We start from the raw sequence: 20,087 nt of genomic DNA on the forward strand, positions 1-20,087 counted from the left end.
GACCATGAGACAGCACACGCGCCGAATTCAATGTGCTTGGTGTGGCCGCGTGCACTTTACTTTATACAATCTGTTTTACAAAACCGGTTTATGTAAAATTGGAATAATCCCGTAGTGTAGACGTACCCTGGGAAACAACACACAAGCTACACAGAGTGATTGGATTAGCAGTTGATGAGTTGTTGTAACTGGAGCTGCTGTATCCCTATTGCACTATTAACAGAGTGTCAGCAGCACTCAGTCCTCAACACACAGACACACACACACACACACACACACCCATACACCCCTTTACTCCTGACTGGCCAGCTAGCTGGAGTTTAAAGAACCACTCAACTCAAGCTAGAGATTTTTGTGTGTGGACAGAGCTGGGGTGGGGCAAAACTCAGGTTATACCTCAAGCTAACAGTGCAGTAAAGAAAAACGCTACGACATACAGTATAAACCTAAGTCCAGAATGTGCGTGTTTTTATTTATATTTGTTTTCAGCAAAAGAAAAGGGCGAGAAGAAATTGTTTGGCTTTTCTTTCGTGCCCCTGATGCAGGAAAATGGGAGGACATTGCCAGATGGCACTCATGAACTCATTGTGCACAAGGTAATTTCAGTCCGAAATCATTCTGTGGTGATTCCTCTGAAAAGTACGCCAAATGCCCAGAGGCGTTAAACAAGGGAAGACTGAACTGTTAGCAAATGAGTGATAGTGCTGTTTTTAAAATGTCTTCTCAACATTCTGTTGAGCTTATGTTCTCTGTTTATAGTTGCAGTTCAATCTAGTTATGTATTTCAATGCAGCACGTACTGTAAAGTCACAGTACCTCTGAATGTAGATTTAAATAAAACCTCAGTTGCATAAATAATTCCATAAAGCTAAAAATTGTCACAATTTAAAAATAGTCACTCTTGGAATATATTTGACCAGGTTGACCCCTCCCAGGGCCAGCTATTCTGCAGCAGATCTCTGTGAGGCCCTTTAAATTTTTTTTTAATTCAAACGTGCATTCAAGAAGCTTTATCTGTGTTGAGATGGAATTTGATACACACCTAATAAATAAAACAACTTGCAATGTGTAGGTGCTGCTCTAGTCAAAAAACTGTGCAGAATGATTAGTCTTTTACACCAGATGTTTGAGTACTATCTAAAAATAAGGATTTTCTATCTCTAACAAGAGCTACCCATGAAAGCTCTTGTAAGGGCAAACATTCCTGTTATGCTGAGAAGCAAGCTTAAAATTATTTCTAACTTTGCTATTTGAAAATGCTTGTCATTTTTATTTATGCAACAGGCAGACTCATCTTGTCAATAGTTGAATCTGCTCGGGAGCCAGTCAGTGGCTGAGAAGGCCAAAGACAGACTCTGCTGGAGAGAAGACATAAAGAATTAATAAGACTTGTAAAAACTTTTTGTTGTGTTAAGCAACAAAGAGTCCTGTGGTACCTTATAGACTAACAGATGTATGGGAGCATAAGCTTTCGTGGGTTAATACCCACTTCATTGATGTGTCTGAAAGCTTATGCTCCCATACGTCTGTTAGTCTGTAAGGTGCCATAGGATCTTTTTACAGATCCAGACTAACACGGCTACCCCTCTGATATTTTGTTGTGTTAGACTCTAGTACCAATAACATACTAGATCAGGGGTAGGCAACCTATGGCATGGGTGGCGAAGGTGGCACATGGACTGATTTTCAGTGGCACTCACACTGCCCGGGTCCTGGCCACCAGTCTGGGGGGCTCTGCATTTTAATTTAATTTTAAATGAAGCTTCTTAAACATTTTAAAAACCTTATTTACTTTATATACAACAATAGTTTCGTTATATATTATAGACTTGTAGAAAAAGGCCTTCTAAAAACAATAAAATGTATTACTGGCACGCGTAATCCTTAATTTAGAGTGAATAAAAGACGACTCACCACTTCTGAAAGGTTGCCGACTTCTGTACTAGATGTTTAAGTATATTTTTGAAATAGGGTGTTTTAAAACATCAGGGTGCTCAGTTTTTCTGCTGTTTCTCTGTGCGTTTATAATGCAAATCTAATCTTCGGACATTTGTGCTGTTCTTATAAATGTTTAAACATCTTTAAGAGACATCTGGTTGCTTCATAATTTATTCAATGATTTGTATGCATAATTTTAAGTTGTGTGTTTTGAGAGGTGCTTGATTAAAGATTGTAGGCTATCTATGTAAAATAAAGCGGTCAGCAACAAAGACAATGCAACGTTTTATATGTAAAGTTTTTGAAACAAAAAACATACTGTTTCTAACAGATTTGGCTTGTTGCAATGCAGTTGAGGGAGTGCCTCCGCTGGCGAAAATTGTCGTAGCTCCATTGACTTCAACAGAGCTACCACAGTTGGCACAAGTTGAATCCTTTGTTTTTATTAATTGCAATGATTTTCACTTGGTTGTTTTCACAGTGTGAAGAAAACACAAACCTTCAGGATTCAAGTCGCTACCTCAAACTCCCCTTTTCAAAGGGAATTCTCCTAGGGAATAACCACCAAGCAATAAAAATTACTAAAGAGTCTTTCTGGATTACGTCTTTTCTCTGCTCCACTAAACTCACGCAAAATGGTAGGATGATATGTTGATTATTGAAACATGATGAACTCAAGTGAATTTGATGGGTGGTCTTTTCAACACCAAACAGGCACTAAAGCACTCGTGTTGTGACATAAAAGATAGCTGATGCTCTGTTTTGAGGTTTAAAAAATCAGTAATTTTCCTTAATTTTGATGACCAGATGGAAAAAATGGTACATGGCGAACCACTGAATTTATGCAGTTCAAGGATGCTTTTTAATTAACATAATATTGGAATCACATACGTTTTTTAGAATCAGTCATCAAAACCCAGCTGCTTTGAAAAAAAATCTCTTAATTTGTTTGATAGTTTTTTTAAAAAATGTTTATTTTAGGCTTCAGGGTAAAGCAGTTTTCATTTAATTAGATGGTTATTGCTTTTCTGATATAACATTGCTTTCCCCCTTTTTAAGTCAGTGGTCATTTAGCAAGTTATGATTAATGAAAATAACCTTATATTCCTGATAGTATTGTTAATATATAATCTATGATGAGGCATACAGGCGGATTTCTGTTTTGAGTTTTTCCAGTATACCACATAAGATTCTTGGCCTGGTTCCTGTATGCCTAATAGTATGATTCATTACAGCAAGGAGGTGTGGCAGAGCACCTCCTTCGTCTTGCCACACTTAGCGCTTCCCCCCTCTGGCGATGGTGGGCCTGGGGTAATCAGCCCCATTCAGGCAGGGGTTGCCTTCCCCCCCTTCGGTGCTCCCTTGGTTGTATTTTCAGGGTAAGCCTGAGGGTTGTCCTAAGAGGTGATCCTCCACCAAACAACAAGAAAACAGTCTCATAAACAAACAAAAAAACTCAGGATTGGTACCGTTCGCTGCCTCCTCACTGGTGCAAGGTGTCGTCCTGTTGGTTGCTCTGGGGTGTCAGTCCTTCCCCTGGCAGGCACTCAGGTTTGGTTCTTTCCCCTATAGGAAGGAGCACAACCTCTCACCCTGGAGATGCTTATTTCCCTACTGCCACTAGCCTGGCAGCAGCTTTTCTCTCTTCCTCCTTTCTCTCACCAGAGGAGGGGTTTTTAAAGGCCTCAGGCAGCCCTTACTTGGAATCAGGTGTCCCTCATTGACCTGAGCTAACTCCTCAGCTAGTAGAGAAGAGGACCTTTAATATTCTGGGAATAACGTATCTGCCTTCTAGCACCCCCTTGCAGCCATCCAGCCTGACTTTGTCACAGAAACTACTCACAAACAACCAGATCTTTTTTTCTCATAAATATTCTTTATATACACTTGGGACAGTTCTTTGATATCCTCTTTTGTTTTTGTTTTTTGTTTTGTTTTTTGTGTGTTGATTTCATTGTTGTTTTTGTTTTGAGTGCTCTGAAACCATTTATTACTGCCAGTTTAGTAGAGATGCTGTGGTTTCCCCATGGGGTCTGTTCTGCCAGTTGTTGTTCAGCAGGAACACCAGGAAGTCAATGACCAGTTGAATGTTGTAGACTAGCTAGTCCTCAGTTGTTTTCGCATGTCCGATAGCCACAGCCAGACAGAGGACTTTTTTCATTTGAAATTTGATAGTAGACATGAGTTCATTGACCTTGGCCTGGAGAGAGCAGAACTTACCAGTTTTGTTCAGGTCTGGACCTAGGATACACAGAATCTGTTAAATCAGTGACTCTGAAGCCAGGAAGGCATCGTACTTTTTTAGGCAACTTTTTCACTAGCTTCTTTTTTCTTGTTGAGTTTCTAGAGACCCTCTGTATTTGTGTGAGGATTGTTGACTGCTTTGGCCTCATCAGAGTGTTGCTGGTCTCCCAGCAAGCAGACTGAGAGTTTAGGACATGGGGTGGACTTAGGCCTGACTTTGCCAGAGAAGCACTTATCCTTCTGTGGGTCATAGTTTTTTAGATTGATCTGCAAATCTACAGTTTCCAGGAACTTATGTGTTCACTTGAGTTCCTTTACAGGACCTTCCTCTATGCTTTGTGGAGGGTATTGTTGTAAAGCTTCTCTCTCCCAAGTATCTTCTTTGGGAAGGTTTGTGTTGGTGAGTTTCCAGCCTCTCATTCTGAATAAACAAAAAAAACAGAACATTGCATGCTTAGGAAATGAATGCAAAGGACATGGATATTTGGTCATGTGAGCATTAACTCTGTTGGGATTCTGCATGTTTATTAAAAATAGTCGTCAAAATTTAGATTATACTTAGATTTACTTTTATCCAGCAAACAACTGTATCAAATTATCTAGTACAAATTTTACTAAGTAGGTCTGTTTGTTTGTTCATTTTTCAAAGTTATGAGAGAGCCAGATGTGCCTAGACACAAAGAGTATCTACCCTGTCTGTAAATAGGAGGTGAGGACATTTTAGACAGTTGGCCTGCATTCAGTACTGATGCTCACTACCAATTGAAATGAGCACAAAGAAGCAGCTGTTCCACAGTGAAAGACATGCTATATTAGTGTGTGTATTTCAAGTGATGGAACTGTACTTAAAATTAATCTGTCCACATTCCAACAAACACCATTCAATATCTGATGATAATTAATAAGAAAATGGGAGTGACTGCACTTGGGGGATTCTGGAGTTCGCAGAACTGAACTTTTCAGAATATTATACATACTATATTTCATATTCCATTTTGGAGAATAGTAAGCCACATGACTTTCCCTCACAAGAAAACTTTAGGATTTATGGGAGAAGGATGGAAACTTAATCCCAAATGTTTTCCTTATAAAGATGATTGTAACCCTTTTTTTTTAACTCAAGAAGTTGGATCAAAGCCATTGCCATAGTGCCAAAGGGTTTCTTTTTTAAACTAACAAATCAGCTCATGTTTAAAGAGTAGGCTTGTGAAATGAGTTTTTCGCTCCTCTTGAGTGCAGTTTTTTTCACCACCATTGACTTTTTCTCCATTCAAACCTCCATTTTCCTGAAGGGTTTGTTATATTCTCATATCTTTGTTGAGAACTGTTTCATTTTCTCATTTCTCTTGAAAGTGATGGTCTCTTTTCCCTGTCACCTTGGATTCTCAGACCTCATATTGTTCTCGTATTCAGTTTATTTCATTTATACTTGAACTATTCCCTAGTTGTATTTTTCCCCTTAAATGATTTATTTGAAGTGAACGTCTGAGAGTTGCATTTTTTTATCCCCAACAAATCCTTCGTAATGAGAATCAACTCTCCACCCTTCTAGTTCCTTCAGAAAAAAAGTGAAAGTAAACATTTTTCCTGCTATGTCTTTAGCCAATCTCACTACTTGATGAGTCAAAGATGATCCAAGAATCAAGTTACATTGCTAGTTGCACCATCCAAAAGTTGCATTTCATCAAAGATATGGTGCATAGATGCTTGAAGAAGGAAGGAGAGAGCTGCAATCTGGCATTGGTCCTTATACCCATGCAAAATTCCATTGAATTCTGTGTGGGGACTTAAGGATCCACTGTATGGATCCCTGCCGCACACTCTAACTTAAAGTGGTTTCCATCATACACAGGGTTTACAGTTTTGTTCAATGGCTCTCAGCATCTCCCCTATACAAATTGTTCCAACGCTCCTGTCCCTTTCCTGGAATGGGGTGCTGAGTCTGGCCTTAATCAAGCATGATCTCTTTGACAAGTGTTCAAAATTATTAATGGAGCGATTGCAAGTTGAGTGTGAACAAGTTGGCCAGACCATGTTACTGCAGACCATAGGCAGTTCCCTTATGAGATGATGTAAGCTCATTTTTTGTATATAGAATTGAAGAATTTTAAAACCTGAAGTGCTGGCATTCTTTCAGCTGTAATCTTCAGTGTGTTTTTTGCAGGGGATATGCTTGACCTTCTTAAGTGGAGAGCTCACCCAGACAAAATTGCAGGCTGCCTCACAAAACTAAAAGAAATCGATGGTTCAGAAATAGTAAAGGTATATATTGTTCTTATTTGCTTTGGAATTAACTAATGTAAAGAAAATAATTTCTTTACATCTTACAAAGAAGTACATTTGATAATTAATTATTGTTATTCTTCCTCCACTTATAGTTTCTTCAAGACACACTGGATACTTTATTTGGCATTTTAGATGAAAATTCCCAAAAATATGGGTCAAAAGTATTTGATTCTTTGGTAAGTTGTATTTCATGGTTCTGCATAACCATGCTTACAGTAAAGATACTTGATAATTTTAAAATAAGATTTTAACACTTTAAGAAATAGAAAGGGCATTAACATTTTTCTTTTTCCTTTTTTCTTTAGGTTCACATAATAAATTTGCTGCAGGACAGCAAGTTTCATCATTTTAAGCCAGTAATGGACACTTACATTGAAAGTCATTTTGCAGGTGCACTTGCATACAGGTAAGGTCCTAACTTTTTGTAACTGTTTGGAATTTTGACAATTATAGGTACTAAGCAGAGCCAGCCATAAACTTCAATTAATACATGTATTGAACTTCATTTTGGGGATTAAAATATAGGATCAGAAGAAATTAAGTCCAATAATAGCTGAAATAATTTTAAATGATCAGAGAAACGACTTCCTTCAGTTCTAATATTGGATTAAGAACTAGACTTAGAATAGTCTATCCTTAACTTGAGCATAATGGGTGAAAACCAGATTTTGATCTTGGATTTGAACATCAAGTAAAAATAAATAAATACATTGCATTCCTCTTTATGTTACTTGCCACCACATTTTAGCCAGCTAGATCTTAAAACTAGAGCCAGTTGAAATTTTAAATTCCAAATTTCAGAAATATTGGGAAAAATTTTGCAAAATATTCTGTCTATCTCCCACCCTTCTGCTCCCGTCAACCTGCTCAGCTTAAAATCCACTTCTTCCCCAAACTTTTCCAATGCTGATCTCACCAGTGGTGTCCTTTTATTCAAGCCCACCTGAAATGTAGCAATTGATGTCTGGGTTTTTTGGACTGTAAATTCTAATATTCCTATTATTCATCTCCTGATGAACCGCAGCCACCTGCAGGGTATTATATGGCTACATAACTGTTTAGGGCAGGAAGTGAAGATCATGATTGTGATCCTGAAAGACTTACACACATGTTTAAATTTATGTCCTAAAAAGTCCCACTGATCAATGGAACTTCCCACAATACTTTAAAATTTAAATACATGCATAAGTCTTTGCAGGATCAAGGCTTTGTACTATATCCAACTGAAGATTCTTAGGTATTCAGAATGCAAGTATCCACGCTGGAATTTGGCCAGGTTATGGCTCATAGCCCCACTATTGTGAAAAATACCATGGGATCTTTAATGACTCTAAATGGTTAGGAGGACATTTCTTATACTTCTAAATCAAGAGAGACTGCTTCCAGCAATGCAATACCCCTACCATCATGGTGTTCTACTGCCTCAGAGTATACAGTACTGAATCATGAACATCCCTTATTTCCATACTCTGCTTGGTCATTGTTGATTTACCATCTAAGGGCTTGTCTACACTTACTAGGGGATAGACATGTGGTGATCGATGCATCAGAGGTCGATTTAGCGGGTCTAGTGAAGACCCACTAAATTGACTGTAGAACAGTCTCCCGTCAACTCCTGTACTCCACCTGAACGAGAAGCGCAAGGGGAGTTGACAGGAGAGTGTCTCCCATCGACATAGCGTAGTATGGACCCCGCGGTAATTAGATATAAGTATGTCGACTTCAGCTACGTTATTCATGTAGCTGAAGTTGCGTAACTTAAATCGATCTCCACCCGTAGTGGAGACAAGGCCTAAGTACTGTTCAGGTCCAATGTTGCTTAGTTTTAGTGGTCTAATGAGATCACAATTCAAAATCACATGACTTCAGGGAGAAGCAGAGACTATTTTAAATGCAAATTGATTTGTTCTTATGCATTAAATGAGTTTTTGCATCTTTATCAAAAGGTATTTAAGTTTTTATATTTAATACCACTTTCAAATTTTTCATTAACTATCAGATGACTTTGTAGCATATCTACAATTGAGTGAAAGTTTGGCCCTGTTATTATGCACAATACACTGCCTTTATAAGTTGAGCAAAATTGTAATGACTGGAAGAAGACACCTTGTGTTATTGAAACTTTTTTTGTTTATTGTATGAAACCTATTTGTTCACATTTCAAATCCTAAATTATGATAGTCCATATTAAGAAATTTGTTAAATAATGCTTTCCACGCTTCTGCACTGTAATCATTTTCCTTTTTATGTTCTAGAGATCTTATAAAAGTATTTAAGTGGCATGTTGATCGAGTAACAGACATGGAGATACAGGAGCATATCCATGAAGTGTTAAAGGTACTAGAAATCATCAGAGACAATAATATACCTGACCAGTGCATTTGTATAGCAGTACTAATTTAAATCAATTGATTTCATGTGAATAGTAGGAATGAGCAGTAGAATTTCAAAACCTGTTCAGTGCACTCACACACCAGTTGGGTACAGTCAGTCAGTTTATTCACCCTTCTGGAAACTCTTAATTGTGAAAAAGAGTTGATTCATGGTGTTCACTCCAGTAGAACTCAGGAACTGAGGACTCATTTGTTGATTGCAATACGGATAGTGGTTGGTTTCAAGAAACCTTATTAGATTACACATGTGGTAATTATGTCTGTGATAAAATAGAAGACTACAATGACCAGATAAAGCAATTTAGTGTGACAGTCCTTGTGTCCCAGACAGTTCTATTAAAAATGGAGTTTTGGTTTGGTTTCAGCCAAACCAAGCTACCATCAGTCACCCTCTCTGTTCCTCTTTCTCTGTCTCTCTGTCATCCATTTCCCTCCTCACTTGCAGCTGTTGGCAAAAGGTCTCGTCTCACCTCTTACTTGAAGTTGAACACTGTGTTATATTATCAGTCTACTTAGTATATACTTCAGCAATTTGCAACTTCAGGTCAGCTTGTTTTGTCACTGATGATGCCTAATTCTCTGGTTACCGTTAAGGGGAAAGCATTTTTGTTTAAATGGGAAAACAAATAACTAGATTTCCTAGTCCTCAGTGCTACCTCTTGATGAGCAAGTACTCCCTGGTGTACAGATTTTATTAAAAGAAAAAGAGTGAAAAATGTTGAGAGGCCTTATTAAAAGACTGGCAGTAAATCACTGCTAATAAGAAGATTAAAAACGTTCCAGCATTAAATGGCATGTTCTCCATACTGACAAATGCTCTAAATATTTTTGAATTATATAATTCTATATTTTATGTTTACTAATCTTAAAGAAGAATGAGTTCAATATGATTCAGATCTTTGTGTTTTGACATTTATAGGCACAAGAATATATCTTTAAATATATAGTTCAGTCCCGGAGGCTCTTCTCACTTGCCACTGGTGGACAAAATGAGGAGGAATTTCGCTGCTGTATTCAAGAGCTGCTTATGTCAATACGATTTTTCCTTTCCCAAGAGAGTAAAGGGGCTAGCGCTTTATCTCAATCACAAGTAAGTATCGTGAGTTTGCTCGGTTTGATTATTATCAGGACCGGCGCCAGAGTTTCTGGCGCCCTAGGTGCCGGGCCGTTTTGCCGCCCCGCGCATGGGTCTTGCGGCTCCGGTGGGCCTGCCGCAGGCATGCCTGCAGCAGGTCCACCGGAGCCGCGGGACCAGTGGACCGTCCACAGAAATGCCTGCGGCAGGTCCATCGGAGCCGCGGGACCAGCGGACTGTCTACAGAAATGCCTGCGGCAGGTCCACCGGAGCCACCTGCTGCCCCCCCGAATGCTGCCCCCTCCCCCATAATGCTGGTGCCCTAGGCGACTGCCTGAGTCGCCTAAATGAAAGCACCGGCCCTGATTATTATCATTACCAGTATTCAATGGGAAAATGTGTGCACATGTGTGTTTGTTACATAGAATGTCAAATTCGTGTTGTCTGTAATAAATTGATAGTTCCAGTTAATGCTTGCACTGGTTGTGGCTTATAATGGAAATTTTCCATACCTCTAACTTCTGAATAGCAGAACTAGGGTTACCTTAGCCAGACTATTTGTTTTGAATTGGAAAGGGATTGTATTCTGTTAATACTTGCCCAGTGGTTAGAAGAAATCATAACTGCAAAACAGAAATCGAATGATGTCTCCACATGATTTTGGGTATTGAGTGTTGCATCATTGCCCAGCTTGTTTAAGCACCTTGAAACCTGATCTCTTGAACCCCCAAAAAGATTTCTCACTTTTAAAGGTTTATTATAATAATCTTGCTAATGAGCACATTCTGCTGTAATCATATTCTTAAGTTACACTGGGCCTATGAAAATTGACCAGTGCAAAAGGCAGTGTTCAAAACACATTGAGAACAACTCTAAAAATCCAAAATTTTATACAATGAACAGAGCTCTCACTTTGGGAAAAACACTGGACCCTAGGTGTCTTCAGAAAATGGAGAGGGCTGGGGATGCACTCAAACATGTTAGAGTCTCCTGACCAAAGATCTGCTTTTCCACGGTAGTTCATCCCTTTGAGCTGCACAGAAAACTGTTTCAGGGAAAGACAAAGTTAGTAGCAAAAGAGCAGAGAGATGATTAGGCCAAATTCTTCCATCAGATCTCATATGTGCAGCTTAACTGAAGTATTTTGGCAGAATCATATAAATGAGCAACTCTGGGATTTTCCCACATTCCAAGTGGTATCCTTAACCCTTTAGCTGTGTACATCATCCACACTGGGGCCAATACTAAAAGATGGAATGGCTAGAAGAAGTGATTTTCATTTCAATGAACTAGACGGGGCTGCCCAGAGAGGGAGGGGCAAGTGGGGCAATTTGCCCCGAGCCCACAGGGGCCCCCACGAGAGTTTTTCATGGCCTCTGGAGCGGTATACTTCACTCGCTCCAGGGGCCCCTGGATCGTCTTCCGCTCCAGGTTGTCGGCGGCAATTCGGCAGTGGGGGGTCCTTCCATTCCGGGACCCGCTGCCGAAGTGCCCCAAAGACCTGCGGCGGGTGTCCTTCTGCCCTGGGACCCGCTGCCAAAGTGCCGCTGAAGAAGTGCCGGGTCTTCGGCGGTGGGGGCCCCCTGCCACCGAAGACCCCAGGCCCCCGAATCCTCTGGGCAGCCCTGGAACTAGAGTCAGAAAGGTAGAAGGGAAGACATTCCAGGTTCTAACTACCTTTACGTAATGTAACTTTCTTTTTCTTCAGTATTTCTTGTTTATCTTCCAAATCCATTTCTTTCTCCAATGAACTACTAGATCTGTTTTTAGGTTTCTAAAGTTAACTGATAGTTCCAGTGCCATTTCCATCCAAAATAGCCTCTTTAAATACTGGAAAAAATGAGAAAGAGACTGTTATGTTCCTTACCCAGGGGAACCTCAGTGTCACCTGTTCGTGGTGTCTGCCAGTTTCTGTTGTCCTTGTGAGTGAATAATCTCCTCTTGCTTATGGCTCTTGTGAAGTCTGTAAGTATCTGTAGTCAAAGTCTAGTTGTTTTATTTGATAAAAGTTGGGATGTTCATGAGAGAGAAAAACAAAGAACAGTAAATACTAGGCTGAATCATGTTTTAAAAGAAAATAAATATATAGCTTTAAATCTGAGTATGGAGGATATTTCTTCTTAAATTCTAACTAATTTATTTGAATGTTTCAAATCTGAATCACATTTTATAACTTGAAATTGAAATGTGAAAATAGGTTCCCATGACTGCTAGAAGTATGTGATGCTCTTGTCACTGGTCACTCTGTAAATTCTGAAAATTTCAAGTGTGTTTCACTGTATTTCATTGATATTTTTTAACCTTCTTTAGGCTGTGTTTCTCTGCTCCTTCCCGGCTGTATACTCTGAGCTGCTGAAGCTCTTTGATGTGCGAGAGGTGGCAAATTTGGTGCATGATACTCTCGGCAGCTTGCCAACCATCATGCATGTGGATGAATCCCTTCAAGCTGTTAAACTGCAGTGCATTGGTAAAACAGTGGAAAGTCAACTATACACTAATCCAGGTAAGGTGATAACATCGTGAGCTGCCTGCAGTCAGAAAAGCCTTAATGACGTCTCTCATGCACAGGTCAACAGAGGCAGGGTTTCATAGTTATGTTTTTTGAAAGTTACAATTCCCAAAGCATTGTTTTGCAAGGACAGTTACACTAAAAGTCTCTTTTTTACACAATGTGGTCAGTAAGATTCCAGTTGTAAAACGTGAGACTAGTAATAGCCAAAGCTGTGGTTATGTTTGAACCATGAGCTAGTGCTGGATAGGTGTAGGCATGTGGAGTTTTTGTTACATAATTACCTCTGCTAATGTGTCTTTTTGTGAAAGTTACAAGCTTTTTTTAATCTTAATGGGAAGTCTTGTAGTCTAATTCTTACACACCCAAAAGGAGTTTTGTCTCTGTAAGTATTGCAAGTTCAGGACCTATGATCCTCCATTGCCCTACACCACTTTTATGCTGTCATGACTCCATTGATCTCAGTGGGGACACAACAGCATAAAACTGTAGTAATACCTATATGTGTGGTACCAGGGTAGCTATGTAATAGAAAAATCAAAGAGGTTTGCAGAAAGAGCAGACTTACCACTGGAAACAGTACTTTATGAGAATGGAACACAACCACTTCCCCATTCCTACTGCAATTTCTTCTTGTACATTGTGAAAGTGGCCAACTCCCAGAGTCTGATCCTCCAGCAGCCCCATAGCTCCTTGTCTGCTTTGTACCACTTCAGTAATGCAAACCAGGTAGAAATCTAGCAGATCCGACTACTTGGGGACCCTCTTGGTATAAGAACTATATCACAAGTAGGGCCAGAATATTGCTGTGCTCTATCTATCCCTGGAAACCATAACTGGACTGCTCTAAGTTACACTTGTGGACAAATCAGCCCCAGTGTCCCTGAGTGCAGAGGGGCTTAAAAACACATTTGTCAGAATACACTCTGCTCCCTTCTCCCTTGGGCTATTCCGAGCAGAGCTCTATTGCAGTGAGAATTTGGCCTATTATTTTATGTACATGAGAAGGACTGAATATGTGGATTTTTGGTTGCATCCTAGCCAGAGTGACTTTAATCTATCTCTGTTTATTGGTACAACGTGACACCAAAAACTAAATGACAATGATATTGAATTTTAACACAGCAAACTTTGGAAAGACAAAACAAATGGAAGAAGTGTTAATTGGAATTTTCAAAAGCACCTCAGTAACTTAGGAGCACCAGCCCCATGAAAGATGCATAGGTGTTTTTGAAAATCCCACACTTACAGTAATTTTAATGATAAAAGAAAATTGGAAGGGCAGGCTCAATACAAACAGAAGTGGCAGAATATTTCAGAATGATCTGGGAAGAGTAGGAACATTAGCAGTTAGTGCAGGGGTGGGCAAACTTTGTGGGCCGAGGGCCACATCTCGGTGGGGAAATTTATGCAGGGCTGGGGCATGGGGTTGGGGTGTGGGTGCTGAATGCAGGAAGGGACTCAGGACAAGGGATTGGGGCAGAGGAGGGGTGCAGGGTGTATGAGGAGGCTCAGGGAAGGGGGTTGGGGTACAGGAGGAGTGCATGGTGCAGCAGAGGGATCAGGGCAGGAAGTTGGGGTGTGCAGGGTGCAGCAGGGAGCTCAGGGAAGGGGCTTGGGGTGCAGGAGGGGTGCAAGGTACAGGCAGGGGGCTTAGGGCAGGTTTTTGGGGGGCAGAGTGCAGGAGGGGTTTGGGATTTGGCCCAGTGCTGCTTACCTAAAGTGGCTCCTGGGTGGCAGTGCTGCACAACAGGACCAGGGCAGGCTTCCTGCACACCTGCCCTGTCTTCAGCCCCTCACCGCTTCAGGAAGCACTGCGGCCCCTGGGGGAGGGAGGGCAGAGTTCTCCACATGTTCTGCCCTTGCTCTGCCTCCAGGTACCTCCCCTGAAGCTCCCATTGGCCACGGTTCCCCTTTCCTAGCCAATGGGAGCTGCAGGGAGCGGTGCCTGGAAGCCAGGACAATGCACCGAGCCCTCTGCCCCCCACCCCCCCCGCCCGGGGCCTGCAGGGACGTGGTGCTGGCCACTTCTGAGAGCAGTGCGGGGACCACAGCACCACAGGAGCCAATTCTGTAGGCTGGATCCAAAGCCCCGAGGGGCCAGATCTGGCCCGTGAGCCGTAGTTTGCCCACCCCTGATTTAGTGCCATTTGCCATTCAAAGTAGAGTCATAGAGTCATAGATTTTAAGGTCAGAAGGATCCATTGTGATCGTCTAGTCTGACATCCTGCACAATGCAGGCCACAGAATCTCACCCACCCACTCCTGTAATAAACCCCTAACCTATGTCTGAGCTATTCAAGTCCTCAAATCATGGTTTAAAGACTTCAAGATGCAGAGAATCCTCCAGAGAATTCTCCAGCAAGTGACTCGTGCCCCATGCTGCAGAGGAAGACGATAAACCCCGAGAGCCTCTGTCGAATTTGCCCTGGAGGAAAATTCCTTTCCAACCCCAAATATGGCAATCAGCTAAACCGTGAGCATGTGGGCAAGATTCACCAGCCAGACACCCAAGAAAGAATTCTCTGTAGTAACTCAGATCCCACCCCATCTAACATCCCATCACAAGCCATTGAGCATATAGTCAAAGGTCAATTAATTGCCAAAATTAGGCTATCCCATCATACCATCCACTCCATAAACTTATTAAGCATAGTCTTGAAGCCAGATATGTCTTTTGCCCCCACTGCTCCCCTTGAAAGGCTGTTCCAGAACTTCACTCCTCGGGATGGGTGAGGAAAGCCTTTGTCTATTCAAGTCTAAAGTTTGGTGGATGGCCAGTTGTAGCCGAGTTGTTGTTTCTTGAGCTGTGGCTCAGTTGTGTGCTGAGGTTAGATGGATATATTCCTCCCTCCGTGTGATTTATCGGGCGCTGATGAGTATGTGTAGTAGGGAGCAATCAATCTCCCTCAGCTTGGTTAGGCTTAAAAGCCAAGCTCTTTGAGTCTCTTATCATATGACGGTTTTCCATTCCTCGGATCATCCTAGTAGCCCTTCTCTGTACCTGTTCCAGTTTGAATTCATCCTTCTTAAACATGGGAGACCAGAACTGCACACAGTATTCCAGATGAGGTCCCATCAGTGCCTTATATAACGGTACTAACACCTCCTTATCTCTACTGGAAATACCTCGCCTGATGCATCCCAAGACGGCACTAGCTTTTTTTCACAGCCATATTACATTGACAGCTCATAGTCATCCTGTGATCAACCAATACTCCAAAGTTGTCGTCCTCCTCCTCTGTTACTTCCGACTGATGAGTCCCCAGCTTATAACAAAATTTTTTGTTGTTAATCCCTAAATGCCTGACCTACCTTGCACTTCTCACTATTAAATTTCATCCTACTATTATTACTACAATTTACAAGGTCATCCAGATCTTCCTTCTCTCTATTGGCAGTACCTCCCAGCTTTGTGTCATCCGCACACTTTATTAGCACATTCCCACTTTTTTGTGCCAAAGTGAGTAATAAAAAGATTGGTCCCAAAACTGACCCCTGAGGAACTCTACTAGTAACCTCCCTCCAGCCTGAGAGTTGACCTTTCAGTGTGACCCATTGTAGTCTCCCCTTTAACCAGTTCCTTATCCACCTTTCAATTTTCATATTGATCCCCATTTTTTCCAATTTAACTAATAATTCCCTTGTGGAACTGTATCAAATGCCTTACTGAAATCAAGGTAAATTAGATCCACTGTGTTTCCTTTGTCTAAAAAATCTGTTACCTTCTCAAAGAAGGAGATCATGTTTATTTGGCGTGATCTACCCTTTGTAAAACCATGCTGTATTTTGTCCCAATTACCATTGACCTCAATATCCTTAACTACTTTCTCCTTCAACATTTTTTCCAAGCCCTTGGATACTACAGATGTTAAACTAACAGGCCTGTAGTTACCCAGATCCTGTTTTTAAGAAAGGAAAACAAATTAACTGTTTTAGCAATTCTTCAGTCATACGGTACAACCCCTTATTTACAGATTGTTTTCCAATATGCATTATTTTGCATTTATCGACATTTGAATTTCAACTGCCGTTTTGTATCCAGTCACCCAGTTTTGTGAGATCACTTTGTAACTCTTTGTAGTCTGCTTTGGACTTGACTAGCTTGAATAATTGTGTATTGTCGGAAAATTTTGCCAACTCCATGTTTACATCTTTTTTTGCAGATCATTCATGTTAAACAGTACTGGTCCCACTACAGATCCATGGGGGACACCACTATTTACCTCTCTTCATTCTGAAAACTGACCATTTATTCCAACCCTTTGTTTTCTATCTTTTATCCAGTTACTGATCCATGAGAGGACCTTCCCTCTTATCCCATGACAGCTTACTTTGCTTAAGAGCCTTTGGTGAGGGACCTTGTCAAAGGCTTTCTGAAAGTCCAAATACACTATGTCCACTAAATCGCTCTGAAAGCTTCACAATCAAAGCAGCGTAAAGGTGACTTAAAGCTACCTTTGCTCTTCCCTCTCTCTATCCTGTACAGTGTGCAGCTCAGCCAGAGCAGAGGATCTAACCTACAGAATGAAATTAAGAGAAAATGTATTTAATTCCCTGTAAGGAATTTTGTATCCTGCTCTGGTCTGGAAATGATACGATAAGGACAATGCCCATGATACAGTGTTCTTAGTAAAAAAGTGTCAGTGAAATTAGATTTGGTAAAATGAATACTCCTTTAAGAGAACAAGCCCTGACAACAATGACAATGTTGTATTAATGTGAAGAAAGGGCAGAGTACTGAAGGAATTTAGAGAGAATTTCTGGATAAGCATAATGGATATGAAAGAAATTATTACCAAAATCAGTAATATGAACAACTAGTATAAATGATAAGGGAACAGAGACACGTCTTGGAAATATATTGTACAGTGTCATTTCGGTCACCAATTAGGGGAAGGATTTCTTGGAGCTCATTGTCTTCACCTCTTTCAGTCCTATAATGTTCCATTCCTAAAAATAAATGCACATAGACTTTTCATCAGCCCAGGCCTAGAAGGGAGCCCTCTCTAAGACTACATAGGGGAAAATAAAAATTGTGCTGAATTATTTAAGAAATGTTGATCTGGAAAATAGTAAATCATTTACATCCTGATCCCTCAGCTCCTGCTGGCTGTAGTAAGTGTCTGAACACAGGGCTGGGCTGGCTCTGACTTTTTTGCTGCCCCAGCAAAAAAAACAAAAACAAACAAACAAACAAAAACACTAGGGCACAGGGCAGCTCAACAAAACAAAGAAAAAAAAAAACCCCTGGGTGCAGGGCGACTGGACCCGAAGGCAAAGCAAAAAAAAAAAAAAAAAATTGGGCAGCCATGCTGCCCTAAGATTGGGCGGAAGCTGCCCCTTAGAATCTGCCGCCCCAAGCACGAGCTTGCTTGGCCGGTGCCTGGAGCTGACCCTGTCTAAACATTCTCCATGCACTCCAGATTAAACCTGGCTGTACTACAGGTCCTCACACAGAACTAAGCATCCTGTCATCCCTCTCAGCAAAGGTATGAGAGAAGAGACTCCACTATTCCAGAGCCAAATCATGGAATTGCAATCCCAGAGGGAAACTTTATAGAGGTGGTAACTTCTCTTCCCAACTGAAACTTTCAGTGTGACTACAGTGGGTACTGCATTCAACCAGATAGCCTCCTGGGAGGAGGAATCTCATACTTTATAGACCCTTGGCTTCACTATACATCAGACAGATGGGTACTGAGATCCTGAGGTTGAGGTACATCCTGGAGTTAGTCTCCTTGTCTCACATCTTCCTCATCACATCACCAGTATCGAGAGAAGCAAGGATCCCCACAGGATAGTGCCTAAATAGATTCCTTTTCTTGCTTCTCTACATTCTGTTTCTCTTTAATACTCATTGTTTTATTACAGTAAGAAATTAGAGGAGGACAAGGTACAGAATGGAAAATGTATTACCCAACTGTTTTCTTTTTGGGACTGATCTTTCCCTCAGTTCATCCCACTGTGGATAGGTTTATGTGAGGTTACACTGCCCATCAAAAGAGCATTAATTGTGTAATCATTACATTCTGTTGAAAATCTATATAAATTCAGAGATAAATCTTTCAGTCATTAATATATCTGTATCTTTGTACGTACCTGAAAAAAGAGCTCCCTGTAAGCTCAAAGGCTCTTTCGTCAGCAGAAGTTGGTCCAATAAAAGATATTGCCTCACCCATCTTCTCTCTCTAAGTACTTACCTGGCAGACAATCAAACACACTTCTGCAACCATCTGACTAATGCCCCTTCACTTAAAACAAGTCACCGTTTCTCCCTAACAGTGTTTCTTGTTCTTCACTCTATCTAGTACTACTTTTAAAATGAAAATAATGCTTTATGAAAAGTGTCATACTAAGAGCTCTGGACATTGAAATGCTCTGTTTAGACAGACCAGAAATGTCTGTCTGTTTTTCAGAATTCCAGTGGGAATTGTTTTTCTTCTTGTGCAACTAAACATTCCCCCACAGTGCTTCCACCTAATAAATGCAAAATTGAGTGTGTGCAAATGAAACTGCTTTAAAAAAAGCAAATGGTTTCCTTGATTTTCATGCTCAAGCGGAAGGAAAAATAAAATACAAACAGAATACATACCGAAAAGTTAATTGAATTTTTAAAATTCTTTCTGTCTGCAAGGTCTAGGTTGTAATTAGTAACGTAGCAATGAACTAAAAATCCTGTGCACAATATTTTAAAATTCAGCATATTTTATTTGTCAAAATAACACAATATAATTATACCAGTTTCAATTATTTGAGTAATTTATTTCAAAATACCTGTCAGCAAGTATGTCTATAAGAATACAGACAAGAAAAAAGATTTGGGGGAGTCAGGGATAATGGAGAAGCAGAGGGAGAGGAAAGTAACCACTGGGAAGGATCCTGGGAGTGAACCTGGAGGGTTGCTAGGTGTGGGTGGGAGAAGTATGGAACAGGTTTTGTTTGTGGCGGGGGTGGGGGAATTGTTAGAGAGTTGGGGACCCTCCCTATGCAAACTCTGGCACTAGCCTCTCCCATTCAGCTATCACCATCTGCCCCATCCCTGTGTGTCCCTGCATCCTCTTTCCCCGGTCTCCATGTGTCCCTGCACTCGAGTCAGCCACCCCCAGCCACCCATCTCCATATGTCCCTGCACGCCCACTCTCATGCAGCCCCTGGCTCAGTGCTGTCACCCCACTAATTTCTGTGCTGCCACCCCACTCTGTCCCTCCACTAGCCCTTCTGAACCCCAGTCTATGTAATCCCCAGCAGCCCTGTGTGCCCTGTTCTGTCCATCTCCTCCCCCATCCTGTCTCCCCTTACATGGCCCTATGGGCAGGGCGCTGTGAGGAAAGCAGCCTATGACCCCGCCCTCTCCACTGCTGGCTGCTCAGCCTTGAGTCAGCTGCCCTCTCCTCTTGCGCTACAGCAGCCCCTAGTGGGTAAAAGATATAACTGCAGCGCCTCCCCACAGAATGTATTCTCAGCTGAGAATTAAAAAAACTGCAGGGAACCTGAATTGTACATGTGTGTAGTGGCACAGAATTCCACCAGGAGTACTGCAGAAAAAAGGCACAGAGATGCCCTGAGTGTCTTTTGGAAAGACTGATGTCGTGAAAATTTTATTTTTCCAATTTCTGTATAATATTTTTTAAAAGTGAGT

General features: G+C 41.1%; 1 protein-coding gene and 1 pseudogene across 1 annotated transcript in view; one reads left to right on the forward strand and one right to left on the reverse strand.

Annotated features, from left to right (window-relative positions):
* Positions 1-20,087, forward strand: part of DOCK4 (dedicator of cytokinesis 4) — a 421,428-nt gene that overhangs the window by 278,846 nt on the left and 122,495 nt on the right. Inside the window, 8 exon segments of the mRNA XM_032782929.2 lie at positions 490-596; positions 2,420-2,576; positions 6,347-6,444; positions 6,561-6,644; positions 6,774-6,874; positions 8,724-8,805; positions 9,781-9,951; positions 12,247-12,439. Of these exon segments, the coding sequence (XP_032638820.1) occupies positions 490-596; positions 2,420-2,576; positions 6,347-6,444; positions 6,561-6,644; positions 6,774-6,874; positions 8,724-8,805; positions 9,781-9,951; positions 12,247-12,439 (993 nt within the window).
* On the reverse strand, positions 3,929-5,883 carry LOC116826279 (large ribosomal subunit protein uL1-like; annotated as a pseudogene).

Source organism: Chelonoidis abingdonii, chromosome 1 (genome assembly GCF_003597395.2).
Source record: "Chelonoidis abingdonii isolate Lonesome George chromosome 1, CheloAbing_2.0, whole genome shotgun sequence".
Taxonomy (NCBI): Eukaryota; Metazoa; Chordata; order Testudines; family Testudinidae; genus Chelonoidis; species Chelonoidis abingdonii.